General features: G+C 52.2%; 1 protein-coding gene across 1 annotated transcript; it reads left to right on the top strand.

Annotated features, from left to right (window-relative positions):
- Positions 1-5,031: 5,031 nt before the first annotated feature.
- Positions 5,032-12,853, top strand: Vsig8 (V-set and immunoglobulin domain containing 8). Its single transcript, XM_028865559.2, has 7 exons — positions 5,032-5,238; positions 8,838-9,013; positions 9,477-9,678; positions 9,806-10,027; positions 10,705-10,824; positions 11,098-11,296; positions 12,152-12,853. The coding sequence occupies exons 1-7, from the start codon at positions 5,190-5,192 to the stop codon at positions 12,435-12,437; spliced, it is 1,254 nt and encodes a 417-aa protein (XP_028721392.1). The 5' UTR covers positions 5,032-5,189; the 3' UTR covers positions 12,438-12,853.
- Positions 12,854-16,367: the final 3,514 nt, after the last annotated feature.

Genomic DNA, 16,367 nt, shown 5'->3' with positions numbered 1-16,367 from the left:
TCTCTCACTCGGTCCTTTATCCCAGTTTCCAGGCAACAGGAAACAAACAGGGAGGGCAGAGTGAGGGCCTGCCTGGTCAGGCTTAGTGAGGAGAGCTATGAACCCGATACCAGCTTTCTTCTGACGCCTCTCTCCACCTCCTACCTCTCTGGGCAGTGGTTCAGTGCAGGACAGGCCTGGGACCACCCTGGGGGTTGAGGGGGGCCACAGCTTCCCTTTGAAGATATGTGGTCGGAAAATCCAAGCACTGAAGCAAAAGAAAATTTTATTCCTACAAGTCCAAAAGTCAAAGTCCCACTGGACACATAGGGATTAATTCATCACAAAATCTGTCTTCACCCACAGGGGCACATGGTCCAGGCCAATCAATCTGAATTGTAGGATCTATCCTGAGGACCTGGCTATGATCCCATCGAAGTCCTCTTAGGAATTGAGTAGAAGGATCCAAGAGGGTAGTTCTCAAGGATCTTATCTCCTCTGTCGAAGAATAATCATCAGCTGTCACTCCTGGCTTCATTCTTCTGAATTGTGTCTGGCAGGACCCTGGCTTACTTCCCAAGCACTGAGACAAAACTCTGGTCACCTCTGGGGTCCTCTAGTTCTCTCTATGGGCACATCATCAATAACCTTTTGGATTTCTGTTTAAAGATCATTTCCACCAAGAAGGACCTTGTGAATTATTACACTGTGATAAGCTTATCACACCGTGGGCTAAGTGTCCCTTAGCTTGTCCGTGTCTCTCAGTGGGGATGCTGTAGGAGAGGAGCTGTGTGTCTCCTCTGCTTTATCTCCACATTCTGCATGAGGTCCAGCAGTTAGGGAAGTGCGGGGAGGTCCGAGGGATGGAGATGTAGCCGAAGACACTTTTATCTTCAGGCTTCTCAGTTCTTCCTCAGCTCTGACAGCAGGGTTCCACAGACTCTTTACAAGGGGCTCCCTCTTGACTTTGTTGGTCCCCCTGACAATTTCAGTTGATGACATCCAGTCACCCACTCTTGGCTCGTGAGCCTTGCTGAAAGTGGTGGTGAGTCAGGCCACTCCTTCAGAAGACGGTGTGACCCATGCTCAGCCCTAGGGTACTGCTTGATGGGAGAGACTTGGGTATACCCAGCTGCCCTCTTGCTGAGGTGAGCCAGTGGGAGCACCGAGACCCCGGAGCTGGGGAACGGGCCCAGATCATCTGTGGGTCATGTGTGTTTCAGGCTAGTGCTTGAAGCTCCATCTGCACTGAAGTCTCCAGCCCCACCCCCACACTTTCAAACTTAAGCACCCACAGAGACCTCTCTGCTTTTCTCCCACCTGACTCTAACCCTTCCTGTCAGAACTTACAGTGAGCCCTTCATGCCACCAGCACAATCTCTGAGCCCCTGCCCTCAGCCTCACCTGGTAGTCCCTCACCCTATTACCTTCACTGAAATCTGGTGGGAAGTCAGCAGCTGCTCTAGCCCTTTGGCATCCAGAATCCAGCTTCTCTGCGGCCATCTTGCTTTAAGATCTACAGGATACCGTCTTTCTCTGTGGTAGGTCCTAACTTCTGCTCCCAAACTCCTCAGAGACCTTCTCTGCTGGGTAACTCTTCCCTAGATGTTCGGGGCTGAGCTCTAGGTCTACATGGAGGCATGTAGAGAAGGGGCAGAGGGGCTGGGAGAGAGGGAGGTCTAGAAGTGGGTTAGGGTGTAGTCTCCACCCTAGGGTGTACCTAGGGAGCCTGGGGAGGAGCTGGGCAAGTCAGGGAGGAAGAGAAGAGCAAGGAGTTTGTGTGGAATTGCTGAGAAGGTAGCTTTGGAAGATGGGCAGGCTGCCTGTATTCTAAAGGGACCTGGGGTTGGGTTGCACCCCATCTCAGAAGCTGGCTCTGGCTTCTCTGAATCCCTGTCTGGCCTCCTCCATTCCTCGCTGTCTCTGTTCACTCTTTGCTAGGTCTTCATCTTTTATTTCTGTCCTAGAACAGAAGTGAGTGCTGTCGCCCCTCTCTCCTGGCACAGAAGTCCGAGATTTTCTGAGGTCAGCCTGGACCTTTATGGGGTTTGAAAAGGAAGTAGAGGGTGAAAACAGTTAGTTTAGGGTGGAGACAGATGGTGAGGGGGAGGCGAGAGAAGAGTTAGAGCAGGGTGCCTCTCAGGAGTGGCGCTTTCTTCCTTTGCTGAGGGGAAGGTCCAGAGAGGCCCAGGGCTGCGGGCCGGTCTCAGAAGGTGGAAACGCTAGCCTGGATCTATGCCTGGTGCCCTTACCCTACCACCCTGCCCCCAAGCCCCTGTGGCACAGGGCAGGAAGACCTACAGCTTTGTTTATAGGCTCCAGATTGCAGGCTGGTGACAATTAGGCTTCAGTAGGTCAAGGGGGACCAAACACGATGCTCTGGTTTTTTTTTTTCTTGCTCTGAGAAACCCTCTGTGATCCCCTCAAAAGTATTTTTCTAGAAGCATCTATTAATAGGTCCTTATTCTTTCTCAACCCCTCTACCTCAACCTCTTTGAAACTCCACAATCCCTTCTCCCGTAAATCTGTCTGATGGGCCTCATCCTTCGGCGACAGAACTCCACTGGTTACTCATAGCTTCCTGCATCTGGAAGCTTCCTTAGGCTGTGAGCAGGCGGTAAAGCAGGACTTCAGAGGTTACATTTGTTGTGGGATCAAATTGCTTCATCCTCTTTCATATGGGCTCATGCATTTCTGAATCCCTCCCTCAGATATTGGGTATATCAGTGTGTACCACTAGTACGTTTCCAGAGCGGAGCCAAACCTGGATTTAACAGGAGGGTGGGGGGGGGGGCTGGAATCTTTCTATACCGTAAATTCTCATTTTTTGATTACCTTGAACCCTCCTGATCATATGTTTTCACCCATCTTTTAACCACAGCTGCACACTCTTTGGACTTAAATCCCAAACTTAATACAAACTCGTTTGTAACAAATCTTAAATCAATTTCAACCCAGCCTTGGATTTACCTCAATCTGTATTCCTAAGCGTATCTGCAAATGATGCTGAAAAGTGAGTTCTTTATCATAGCACAAAGCCCAGCCTTGACTCCTGGCTGCACTTCTAGCAGTCATTCTAACCTGAACACTGACCTTAACTTCAATCCAAGCCTCACACCTGACCCCAACCTCGTCCATAATTTCAAATAGCCCCCAATTTTACCCCAGGGGCAGCCGTCACGGCACCTTACCTCAAATCCAGAGCTCAAATGAATGAGCGTATACCTCGATTTAGTGGACCCACGGCTCTACCCCTTTCTATTTGGCTTCTCTCTCTTCCTGGTCCTGCCTGCTTTCCCCTCCACTCACCACTGGCCTTCCACCCTTTCCTCTGATGGGCAGTAGTCCATCCAGCCTTCTTTTGGACCACTCAGGGCTGAGAGTCATGATGCCTGCCTGTCCCCTACTCAGCCAGTAGCTGCAACTGAACTGAAATCTTTGTTTCTCCGGGCTTCTGTTTCCCTACCCGTAGAATGGAGATAATGACCCCTGTTTTCCAGAAGGCTCAGAACAACCCCATAAATCTCAAAATAGATAAGGAAGTAAGGACAGCCACTGTGTAGATCTGGTGGGCCCTCGAGCAACCTGTTATTGTTGGCAGGTTGGGTAAAAGGGTTTGGAACACAGAGCCGCGTGGACTCCTTATGCTTCCTCATTGTTCTGTCTTATTCTTCCAAGGGGGTGGGCCCTGGCAGCGCTCCTGAACCCCATAACTCTCCTGAAGACTCTTCCCCCTCTGCCCTTCCTGAGTCCCAGGTCAGCTGTGGAGAGGGTTCTGGGATCCTTTGTGGGAGCCAGGCTGTAGAATGAGGCTTCCCATGACTTGCCTCCTGTTGGACGGTCCTGGAATCCAGGGAAGGAAGGTTAAGGAACTGTTCTGAACCCACAGATCCGCCAACAGCAGCTGGCCTTCCCCTTTCTGCTGGCTAAGACCCTCCCACCCCAGCTTCTATCTCACCGCCTAGAACTGCGACGGCTTAGTCACCCTGATGACTGTAGTTGCCCAGTGGACAGTCCAGGCTTTGAGGGTCTTGGTTCTTAGGAAATTATGACCCTTGTTAACACTGGGCCTGCATCAAACCTTCAAGGCCCGGTTGAGATCTCAAGAAATCCCCGAAGAAAGCACACAGCCGAGCTCAGCCCTTCTCCTACCTTCTTCATACCTTCGAGAGATGCACACACTCATATGACCTCTTGCCCTGCCCACCTCAAACATTCCCTCACCCTTCAAAGTCCCTCACTCCCCCCAAATGCCCCAACTCCTCTTTCCTTCTTCTTTGAGCCTTGGTAAACTGATTTAGATTTGTGTGGGAGGTAGGATCTAGACCCATCATAGCACCTCCTGCTCTCTCCGGGGTCCTGGAACTTGGGGATGACCTTTGTGTCAGCAAGGATGGAGAAGCAGTAGCAAGGGAAGACCCTGTTCTTACACACACCCTTTCTCTCCCTCATCAGCTCAGGAGGCCCCACTCTCTTTGAAGGGAAAGAGAAAAGCTACATTCCAGTATCCCCTGTTACCTGGGCTTTCTCTCCAGGCCTAGGTCCCAACGTGGGAGAAGCATCCCTTCTCTGGTGCACTCTCTTTAACATCTGACCTGGAGGACCCACACATCCCCCCAGAAAGCAAGAGGTGCTTGGAAGGGTTAGGACTTGGAAGTCTGGGTCTGCCATGGGGGAGCATGTCAGGCTCTGGGATGTCTTTGGTCAGTGTTAACTCTCCAAATCCTGGCCATCCTTCCTCCCCAAAAATGGCTTCCCCTTCCTCTTTCCCCCAGGGAAGCAGGCAACAAATGAGTGGTGAGTGGAGCTCCGTGGACGCTGTGAAATGGGGCAACTGTTGTCACCCTGAGGACTTGGTCAGGAGGAAATGGAGGTTTAACAGGTGCCTAATTACAAGTCCCCCTGGTCGCTGTGCACCACTCTCGGGACAGGGAAGAGCTTGGGTGAGGGCAGGGTAATGCCTGGGTAGGCCATCCTGTCACCCTGCTAATTAGGGCTACTTGGGCTCCTCCCCAAGGCGGGGACCAGGCCCCCTCCCTCCTATAGAAATAACTCTGGCTGCTCCTTAGCCTGGCACTCATTGCACCTTCCTGCCACCCCGGGCAGTGTCTGGGCCCTCCGCTCCCCTTCCCTCCACCTGCCCCGTCCACCCACCACCAACCAGCCCACTGGAGCCCAGCTCAGGCGGAGGAAAGACCAAGCCTGGAGACATGGGAGTTCGAGGAGCATTCCATCTACTACTCGTGTGCCTGAGCCCAGGTATGGGGCTGGGCAGGGGCAAGGATGCCCAGTATTACGCCAGAAGGTCAGGGATGAGCAAGGGCTCACAGAAGAGCCTCAAAGATGGTCTAAGAGCCACCGGTAGGGACTGTCTACCTTCACTTTGCTGACACTGATTCGGATACTGCCAAGGGAGCTTCTCCCCAGGACAGCCTGTGCCCGAAGGCTTGGGACAGTGTCTGTGTGCAGAGGCCTCGGAATAGATCTTCATGATCTAATTGACAGTTCGAGTAGCTCATATATGTGTGCAAGTGTCCTTTGTGATGTTTCCATGCTGGGAGATGGAGACAGGGCTTGCTTGGAGATACGGAGTTAGTTGTGGGCATTGCAGGTGGGGTATGAGTCAGGTGAGCAGCAGCTCTGGGTGGGGGCTGAGGAGGAGCCAGGCAATGATCCGTTTCGTCCAGACTGTCGGTGTGTTCTTCTCAGTGGAAGGGTCACCTCTCCCAAGCCAGAGCATTGGGCAGGAAAGCTGTTTGCCTGGAAAGGGCTCCACATGCTGGGATGCTTCCATCATAGGCAGTAAGAACCCAGGCCTAGGGCCTCTGGTCCATGCCCTATGTGCTGTGGGAGTCCATAGGTGATGCCTCTTCTGGGATGAGACTGAGAGGATGGATGGTAAACTCCCAGGGCCCCCTTCAGCTCTCTAGGGCATGGCTGGAAGGCAGGGTCCACAGGTTTGGATACCATGGCTGCCTGCCCGGGGCCTGGGCAAGTCCCAGCAAGGGACGTTCTATTAAGTGTTGCTGAAAATAGTATGGAGGCCCTCCTGGGGTCTAGATGTAGGATGAAGGGTATGAGGAAGGAGACCGAGAAGGGGGACCGTTTCGTCCTGTTTCTGTGTATGGGAATGTGCGTGCCTGTGTGTGCGCATATGTGTGATGGCTGCATTTCTGGCAGGATGCCTGCTGCACCCTTCTCTGCCGAGGGCCTCTCAGGCAGTGCCCACCCAGGAAGCCCTGGCTGTGCCAGGAGAGTTGGGGGCATCTCCGTGTGTGCGCGCGCGAGGAGGGTGGGTGGGCTGGATGCTTCCTGTGCCGATACTTTCTGAGCTACCTTTTTTTTTTTTCTTCTCTCTTCCTCTTCCAGTCTGAAATCAGTTTGAAAATTCAGAATAGATTTCTTAGCTGAGAACAGACACTTGGCCGAGGTGACATTCCCTATACAGGGTGGCCAGCCCTGGTGATTTTATAAGGGACAATCACTAGTTCCTTGGACAGCCCCTTGACTTCCCAGTGTCCCTTTCTCCCCAGGTCTTGCCTAGGACTCTTTTCTATACCACTTTCATCCTGATTCTTTTCTCCGTGTGTGCAAGCTGCCTTCTTCTCTTACATTCCCTGGAAATCCTTCCCCAGTGCCACAGCAAGATAAACCAGGGTGATATGCCAGGAACAACTTCCCAAGGGCTGGGAGGAGGTACGAAAAGGCTGGAACCCTAGGGAGAGGCTGAGAAAGCATCTAAGGAGGCTGAGGAACTAGGGTGAGGCTCCTTGTCCTGGGACAATTGAAGCAAGACAGTCTAGCGCAGGGTGGAGGCATTCTCTTCCAGCTTATTCCTCCTGTTCAAGCCCCTTTCTCTAAATACTTACCCTCTGTCTGTCTGACATCCGTGGCGTGGGGAAAGGGAATCCTCCCTGTCGTCACCTGTTTCCAGTGGCTCATTCCCAGGGTGGAGCTTCTGCTCTCAGGTGAATTCTGGCTCATCCCTGGCTTGTCTCTAGCCGCCTCAGGATCTGGCAGATAGCATCAGGATCCTTATCTGGAATGAGCTGGTATTCTCTTGCCTAAGGCTGGAGGAGGCATCTCCAGGTCCGTTAGAGTCCCAGAAGCCAGGCTGCCTGTTGTAGGATAACTCAGAGTCTATCAGATGAGATGGGCTAGCCATGGTTTAGAGGGGCAGGTCCGGTGAGGCTTGAGATGTTGAGGGAAAAGCAAGGCCCTTACTAGCTTCTCCAGAGCCAGGCTACACACAGAACTCAGGGCTTCTGCAGATATGTCTGGTCTTGAATGGACGCGCAGGAAGCCACAAAGCGTGCAGTGGGTGTGTCATAGATTAATGTGTACTCTGCCTGTGAATGTGTGTCTGCGTATAGGTCCGATAGTCTGTGTATAACAAAGTGGGAGCTGCATGGGCATATATTCACATTTTGAGGGCTTGAAAGAACATGCCTGTGTCTATTTGTTCAGCCTAGGACAGTGTATACCCCCCCCCCCCGTGTGTGTGTGTGTGTGTGTGTGTGTGTGTGTGTGTGTGAGAGAGAGAGAGAGAGAGAAAGAGAGAGAGAGAGAGAGAGAGAGAGAGAGAGAGATAGTGGGAGAGTGGGCTGGAACCTCAAAGAGCAAGTTTACTCAAAACGGCCATCAGTAGAGAAGCTTGGTGAGGGGCTTTGTAGAGGGAGTGTTGGAGAGACTGTGGAGGTAGGGAGTTGAGTGTCTAGGGTGGAGTCCTGGGCTCACTCCCCCCTTGTTCTTGTCTAGGTCTAACCGGTTGGGGCTAGAGCTTGCCTGAGGCTTCAGGGTAGGGAGGGGGAGGAGCTCCCTCCTAAGCTTCCTGATCCTGGCTCCAAACTCTGGGCTCCTGCTCTGACTCAGTGGCAGGAGGGGCCCCAAAGGGAGCAAGCAAGTGGGAGCAGCTCTACGGGAGCCACACAATCACACAAGGAGGACACACAGCCTACAATGGTACACTTTGCCATACAAGGTTCATATATAAGGTTCTACATATATAAGCTGCCATAGACAAAGACATGCACATGAATGTGGCCAGGCTCTAGGTTACAGCTGGCCACTGTCAGGCAAAGGTGTATGCTGCCACTTAGAACACTTATATAGTCAGCATACATTATCATACATCACACACACACACACACACACACACACACACACACACACACACACAGATATACCTAGTCTTATGCTTTTCAGGATGGAAAAGGATCCCAGGAGTCACTGTATCCACTCTCCTGCTTCTTGCTGGAGCTCTTCACTTGACCCAGATAAGGCCCAAACCCAGCCCATACAGGTAGCTTTTAAACAGCCTGTTTCTTCCAATGGAACATTTAACAACTTTGGATGTTTCACACATACACACACACACACATACACACACACACACACACACTTGCCTACACTATCATGTAAATATATAGGTAGATATACTACATGGTCATGTGCAAGAATATCTTTGCAGCTACAAAGACTCAAACATATGATGCACATTTGTGCATATATTCATACATTCAAATGCACAATTGTGTATACACATAAATATAACATAAGAGCTATATGTAAGTAAACAGTATTCAAATGCACATCTACAGAAGCCTAGAATATATACACAAGTTCACAAGGATGCCCAGAGACTGCCATATGAATAAACAAACACTATTAAGTATTGCTTATGCCAGTGTACACACACACACACACACACACACACACACACACACACACACACACATACACATAGCCCCTCATTCCTATAGTCGCCCCACTGAGTTCTGGCTGACAGGGAGCAGAGTGGTCGAGATTGACTGCTCAAGCACTCTTCTCATCCTCTCACCCACTTTACCCTTCCCCAGCACTGCTGTCTGCTGTAAGGATCAACGGGGATGGCCAGGAGGTCATGTACCTGGCGGAAGGTGACAATGTGAGGCTAGGCTGCCCCTACATCCTGGATCCTGAGGACTATGGTCCCAATGGTCTGGACATTGAGTGGATGCAAGTCAACTCGGAACCCTCACATAGGGAGAATGTGGTAAGTGTTTGGCACAGGATCCTCTATCCTCCGTATACTCTGTGATGTCAAACCTGACGGGAAGCCAACATCCTGAGGGAGAAAGAAGAAGGCCAGGGATGAAACCAAGGCTTTGAACTTCCTCCAAGGTCTCTCAGGGAACAAGGCAACAGGGAAAAGAGCTGTCCAACTGGGAATCAAGCCAGACAGATTCCACCTCCCTCTACTCCACATCAAGGGGGAGATTAAGTGTGGCCCCTGCCTTTAGAAGTTGCTGGTCTGACCTTTTATTTGTCTAGAATATCTAATCTCACTAGCTCTTACTCGTTCCATGAGAGAGCAGTGTGCTCGACACCATCCTCCCCATTTTTTTCAGCTGAGAAAACTGAGTCTTAGAGAAGGTCAGTGAACTACCCACTCAACCCACATGACCCGCCTTGGCTCAGTTTATCTCGACAGCTCTGTCTCCCTCTCTTCTTCACAGTTTCTCACGTATCAAGACAAGAGGATCGGCCATGGTAACCTCCCCCATCTGCAGCAGAGGGTACGCTTTGCAGCCTCAGACCCCAGCCAGTACGATGCCTCCATCAACCTCATGAACCTGCAGGTATCTGACACAGCAACCTATGAGTGTCGGGTAAAGAAGACCACCATGGCCACCAGGAAGGTCATAGTCACTGTCCAAGGTACGACTCGATCCTTCTGGGCTCCCCTTCCCCGGGCTTCAGAGTCAAGGGCGGGTTGGCCGCTGTGAGCCTGGCTCTGTCTTCCGCCTGGGTCTGGGTTTATCATCGCCTGCCTGCCTTGTTACAGCACGTCCCGCGGTACCCATGTGCTGGACCGAAGGCCACATGTCCAAGGGCAACGATGTAGTACTGAAGTGCTATGCCAATGGAGGCTCTCAGCCCCTCTCCTACAAGTGGGCCAAGATCAGTGGGCACAGCCACCCCTACCGAGCCGGGTCATACCACTCCCAGCACAGTTTCCACTCCGAGCTTTCCTATCAAGAATCTTTCCACAGCTCCATCAACCAAGGTGAGGGGGCCCAGCCGAGGGGGAGGGAAGATAAGTAGTGGATCGGGAAAGGGGGCCTGCTGGGACTTCTCGTCAGTGGTACCAAGTCTGTGAGAGACTGCTCATCCGGGCATGTCCCAGCAGCTGCCACTGAGGGAAGGAGAAGAGGTATACATGGGATGTCAGTCAAAAGCAGCATGGTTAGTTTGGAGAGAACATGGTCCAGGGAAGAGCTGGGCTTGAGTCCTGGCTAGGATGCTGATGGGTAGTAAATCTCAGGCAAGTAAGTGGCTTAACACCTCTGTGACAGGTAAAAAAAAAAAAAAAAAAAAAAAAGGAATACTTACTAGTAACTACCATTCACTGGCAAGTGAGGATTGGATGCTCCTCCTAGCATTTGGAGAAGCTGAATAATATAGGGGGGCCAGTGTTCAGGCATCTCAGGATGTATTTCCCTGAGGTCACAGAGAATTAAAGGTGACTCTGTCTTCTTTCTGAGAGAGGGACCCTTCCCTGTCTTTCTGTCTCAGCAAGGGAAGTGTTTAGATTTGAGTGGACTTGTGAATGCTTGCATCCACCTTCCTTGTTTTTTTAGAGTGGTGTTCCATCCTCCATCCCACAGGGGCTGGGCAGGGTAGGAGCTCTCAGAGATCAGGCATCTCTGTCTCACTGTCCCTCTGACGCTCTTCCAATTTCAGGCATGGGCAATGGGGACCTGGTGTTGAAAAGTGTCAATGCGGATGATGATGGGCTGTATCAGTGCACAGTGGCCAACCATGTGGGCTACAGCGTCTGTGTGGTGGAAGTGAAAGTCTCAGGTAGGTACAGCAGCCCCAGAGTCCCCTGGCTGGGAGGGTTGGAATGCGGGTACCTAGGCTTTATTTTGGAGCCTCAGCTGGTTGCCTCTCCCCCTGCTCTCAGGCTAGGTCTTTGTCTAGAGCAGCTGGAAGCCATCTGCAGATTCGCTTACCCTTTACCTTCTCACATCTTCCTCGCTGGACTTCCCAGGGCCCTGGGCTCTTTCCCACAGACATTTGCCCTGGCATGTGCCAGACTGTCAGAAGCCTGATCGCCTCCCCTTCTCTCCACAGACTCCCAGCGTGTAGGCATGATCGTCGGCGCGGTGCTGGGCTCTTTGCTCATGCTGGCCTGCCTGGCACTAGGCATCTGGGGGCTCATCTGCTGCTGCTGCGGAGGCGGCGGGGCTGGTGGTGCCCGAGGTGCCTTCGGCTACGGGGTCGGCGGCGGGGTCGGCGGAGGGGCCTGCGGCGACATGGCTAGTGAGATCAGGTAAAACCTGATGCATGCTGCATGCTGCTGCACGGCGGGGGACCGGCGCCCTGTCCTCTTCACCCTTGTCTGCCATCGGCCGGCTGGGAACCCCACCCCAAACCTGCCCCACCATCGCCATGGAGTGCTGGGACTGCAGCATGTCGACCTGCCCACTCGCCGCATGGCTTTTCTGTCTCCCCCCCTCCCACCCCCGCTTCCAGTCTTCACCTCTGCTCCCTGCCTTCCCTTTTCTTTCTGTCGTCTATGCATCCCTCGGTCTCTCTGGCCTAGACTGTAAGCTCCTGGAGGGCAGGGACCGTGTGTTTTTACATTCCCCTTGTATTGCGCCGGCAAGAACCTCAACATGCCTATTTAAGAAGAGGTAACATCGGTAGTGCGAATAACTTATATTAGACGCAAACTAGAAATAAAAATAGAACAAGAGTAGCAGTGTTAATGATTGCAATGCCTTGGGGACAGAGGGAAAGAAGAGCGAGGGCCAGGAGGCGATGAGAGCTTGCCAGAGCGCAGGGTGAGGGTTGGTCAAGGAAAGGAGGGACACTAAGACTCCCTTTCCAGCCAAACACTAGAAAGGGCCCGAGGGCGCCTGACTGAGGCTGCCCGCCGTGAGCTGCTGGAACACTCAAGGACGAGCGGGTCTGAAGGATGAGGATGGTGGCATGGGGGCGCTGCAGGGTCGCTGGCCCAGGAATGTACAGAGAGGAGAGTAGGTTGAGAGAGAGAGAGAGGTGAGGGGCAGGTGGAGGGGGGCGCGGGAGATGAGAGGTTGCCAAGAGCCCCCAGCTCTGCCCAGGCCGTGCCAACGCCGCGCCGTGGAGGAGCCAGCTCACGCGCCCGCCTGTTGTTTTCCAGAGTGGACGCCGAGGCGCCCGGGTGCAAGGCCAGCGGGCGCGGCAGCCGCGTCACCCATCTCCTGGGGTACCCGACGCAGAACGTCAGCCGCTCCCTGCGCCGCAAGTACGCGCCTCCGCCCTGCGGCGGCCCCGAGGACGTGGCCCTAGTGCCCCGCACAGCCTCCGCAGCCTGCGAAGCGGGCCCTTCCCCCGTCTACGTCAAGGTCAAGAGCGCAGAGCCGGCCGGCTGCGCCGACTGTGCCCAGGTCGAGCAGCGGTCGTGCAAGGACGGCCTCTTAGTGTGAGCGCGCGGCACCGGGCTGCGCCCCGGCTGGCAGGCGGTTCGGGGCTCTCCGCCCGCAGCTGGGGACAGGCTCGGGCAGGCGCAGACCTGGCTCTCACCGGCCGCTTGGTGGCAGAGAGTTCAGGGGAATTTCCCTCAGAGATGCCTGGGGGACAGAGCCTCCTGTGGCTCTGAACTAGGAGGGGGCGGGGGACAGAGGAAGACAGTTCAGAGCCCTCCCTCACCCCTGGGCTCCAGGGAGAGGAAGGGAGGGAAGCAGTCGGTATCCCAGAACCGCAGAGGTACAAGCCAGGTGTCCCCAGCCACGGCAGAGGGCCCCCAGCCCTGGGAAGGTGGGGGTCAGGACTGGATTGTTCTGTGTGTGAGATCTGAGCTCCGAGGCAACAGTGTTAGCACAATAAAGAAGCTTAAAGATGACACCCAAGTGGCTGTCCCGCGTTCCTCAGAGGGCTGGGCGGGCGTGGGATGGGGAGCCCTGACAAGTTGTTCCTTACTGCCTTGCCTCCTAGCTAAATCCTCTGCTTCCCCTTGCTGTAGGGAAGGCCGCAGCTGGAAGAGGTCATCTAGTCCTATTCCTTCACAGCGCACATGGGAAACTACGGACTTTTCCAAATTTGTGTTTCCCTTTTTATTCTAAAAGAGGGAACGAGTGTGTGTGTGTGTGTGTGTGTGTGTGTGTGTGTGTGTGTGTGTGTGTGTGGTGTTAGAGGTGACCTCTACACGGTCCCTGACCATTCTCAGCATCCCCTTTTCTCCATCCATCTACCTAATCCGAACTTCTTTATCTCTCTCAGGTGTATGCCTTCCTTCCCAGCAGCCAGGAAGGGATCTAAACCCATTCAGACTCTGTCATAGAAAGACCTGAGGATATCTAGTGCAAACCTTTCTTTGATGAGAAGGTTAAGTTTATTAGACACCCACTGAGTGCCAGGTGCTTTCAAATGTTTTATTTTACTTCTTAACTTTAGCTCTGTGGGGCTGTGCATTATTCCTGTTATACCCAAAAGAAACTGAGATTCAGGGGGATTACGTATCTCATCCGAGTCAAAGGGGAAAAAAAAAGGCAACAAGTCAGGATTTGGTCTAGGAGTATTTGATTCCAGGACACCAGGCTGTTCTCTGAGAGCTGAATTCCTTCTGTAACATTCCTGACGAGGACTGTCCCAACCCCCTTCTTGCCTACCTTCCGTGCCAGCTCACTGCCTCCCAAAGCTTTAGCCTTTGGTTGGGAAGATCTCATAGGAAATTTCTTCAATTGACTGTGTGTACCTTTTATTCTTTGTCCAAGATCTCCTTGTGGGGAGCCCAGAGAGTCCTATTTCAACTCAACTGCCTCTAGTGGACCACATGGTTGTGTTCCACCCAGGACACCTGTCTGGTGTTAGTGGGTTGAGGGATCTTCACAAGTTCACAGCACAGTAAAGCCGTTTAGCTGTGCTTGCCTTTCCCCAGCCACCTGCTAGCTGAGAGCCCAGATTCTTCTCTGGTTTCTCTTCTCCTCAGAAGAAACTGGTCATTCCTAATATTCCTTCTCCCGTCCCAGGGCAACATAAAGTAGGTATGCATAAGGCTTAGAGTATCCTTCTTGGAAGTAAATAACCTGGAAACCTCTGAGATGGCTTGGGGGTTTGTCAAGGGGTGGCAGCGTTGTCCATTCTGCCTTGGCAGTCTTGGCAAGACAGATGAGAGAGGATGAATTCTGGGACAAAGGGAATCCAAGACTGTTTACCTAGGGACCGGGGAATGGGCATTGGGGGGTGTATGGAGATGAAGGGGGAGGAGAGTTAAGCAAGGAGGGAGTAGAGAACTCCAGAAGCCAGCAACTACTTGGTGGTGTTGAGTGCCTTTCAGATGACTTATTCGTAGATAGAGTTAGCTTTTCGGCAGGGCGCTGTGCCCGGCACACTTTTGCCCTAAGGCAGGTGACTGATGAAGATGAAATGAGGAAAAGGTGGTTCCCACTCTGAGGAACTGCCAGCCCAGCCTCCTGCAAGGTGGTGAGGGGCTGAGGCAGCCAAGTGGCTTACTGTTTGTGTTTAGTGACATCCTTCCCTACCCCCCACCCCCCAGTAGGGGAGTCATGTTTACATTCAGCTGTCATTTGAGCAGTGGCAGTGGTGAGGCCCTGGTGAAAATTTCTGTTAGGGTCAGTCTAAGTATTAAGTTAGGGGACGTTTCTAAGTGTACGTTGAAGGACACTTACTTTTCCAACAATTGATTTTATTATAAGACCATCTGGGTCTTTTTCTCTCATTTCTTCTGCTTGTAACCTGTTTGGTGTGTGAAGAGGGAACATATGGTGATACACGTTGAATGATGGATTTGGGGGTGAGCTGGACTGGAGTGTGTGTGGGGGGGTCACGGAAGCTTTGATTTGTAGCTGGGTTGCCACATTTAGGTGGGCCATATCACCATTCTTGCTAGTCAGCTTTGAATCATTATGACAAACTCCTGAGATAATGAATTTTGAAAGAGGAAAAGCTGATTTTGACTCACAGTTTTGGAGATTTCTGTTCATGGTTGCTTGGCTTCCTCGCCTTTAGGCCTTTGTTGAGACAGCACATAGTTGTGAAAGCACACTGGAGGAAGAGGTTCATTCCTTCGAGCTGGAAAGCAAAGAGCAAAAGCATGGGGAAGGATTGGACATGCCCCGCATGTCTTAACTTCCTTCTTCTCACTTGGCCTTCCAAAGGTTCCGCCTTCTCCCAATATTGGCAGAGACTAAAATCAAGCCCGCAACACCCAGGGCTTTGGTTACTAATCTAGAATGCAACGCCAGCCAAACAGCGGGCGAGGCGCACACGCTGCCTCCAAGGGCAGTCTTAAAGACAGTTCTGACTTTCTGCTGTCTGTCTGTCTTTCCCCCAGAGACTCAGATAGCACAAAGTCACCTGTTTCCATTCCTCTTTCCGATTCTGTCTTTTGCACCTCTTCCCAACCTTGCCAGGACTGAACTGTAGTTCTTTGGGTCACTGAAGAATTACGTAGGTAATCGACATCTCCTTGGTAACACACACCACTCTCTTGATAGCCATTAGAAACTCCATTCAGCATTCACAAGATTTCCATGAATTTTGCCTTCCGGTACATCTGATGGTGGGGCCTCTCTGCTAGAAATGCTTCCGAGTCTTCACTTACTCAGCCCCTCTGACTTTCCTCCCCAGCCCTTAGAAAGGCAGAGAGTCCATTCTCAAGCCTGTGGGGAGGAGGAATCCTGAGTCACCTGCTTGTTCCTCAGAGGGTAACCATGGCCATACAGGCTGGCCATTGCATTTCTACTACCCTAGGTCAAGTCTAGGTTCAGCCAAACTCTCTCTCTCTCTCTCTCTCTCCCCGACTCTCCCTCTTCCTCTTTCCCTCCCCACTGCGTGTGTGTGTGTGTGTGTGTGTGTGTGTGTGTGTGTGTGTGTGTGTGTGTGTATGACTTACTGTGGTTAGGCTGTGGCCTGTCTGGAGACAAAATGACTGATCAAGACTTTAGATTTGTCTCCTAAGCTTCCTGGGGTCTTCCTCCTGGTTTGGTTCCCTGATTTAGTGGGAGCCTGGGAAATCCTGCCCTCTGTTTTCCCATCTGAAACAATGATTTCATGTATTCCTGGTGTGAGAAAACAAAACCAATTCCATCCAGTTCCTTGTTCTTATTTGCTAAATTAATTTTTGTACAACAGTCTCTGCTTATGTGAAGTTGTAGAAGTCAAACAGAAAGGGATTACAGTGTACCTCAGGTAATGTGACCTAAATCACAGGTTGGCAAGCATAGCTTGAGGGTCAAATCTGGCTCGTGACCTGGTTTTATATATAAATCTTTATCAGCATCTTTTTGTTCTTAGGGCAGGTGAGGTGGCAACTTTGGGAAATCTGGAGAGCTTTGGCTTTGGTCACTGTGCCTACTGGTGGGGAGCAGACAAGATGGCCTGCTGGGCCTCTGTGG

The sequence above is a fragment of the Peromyscus leucopus genome, chromosome 15 (assembly GCF_004664715.2).
Source record: "Peromyscus leucopus breed LL Stock chromosome 15, UCI_PerLeu_2.1, whole genome shotgun sequence".
In the NCBI taxonomy this organism is placed as follows: Eukaryota; Metazoa; Chordata; class Mammalia; order Rodentia; family Cricetidae; genus Peromyscus; species Peromyscus leucopus.
This window is presented reverse-complemented; position numbering and strand designations above follow the sequence as displayed.

Excerpts from the sequence above, each read along its gene's own strand:
- Vsig8 (XM_028865559.2), top strand. The coding sequence starts at position 5,190 with ATGGGAGTTCGAGGAGCATTCCATCTACTACTCGTGTGCCTGAGCCCA. Across the intron at positions 9,014-9,476 it reads CCTCACATAGGGAGAATGTG|TTTCTCACGTATCAAGACAA; the intron begins GTAAGTGTTTGG and ends TCTTCTTCACAG. Across the intron at positions 10,028-10,704 it reads CCACAGCTCCATCAACCAAG|GCATGGGCAATGGGGACCTG; the intron begins GTGAGGGGGCCC and ends TTCCAATTTCAG.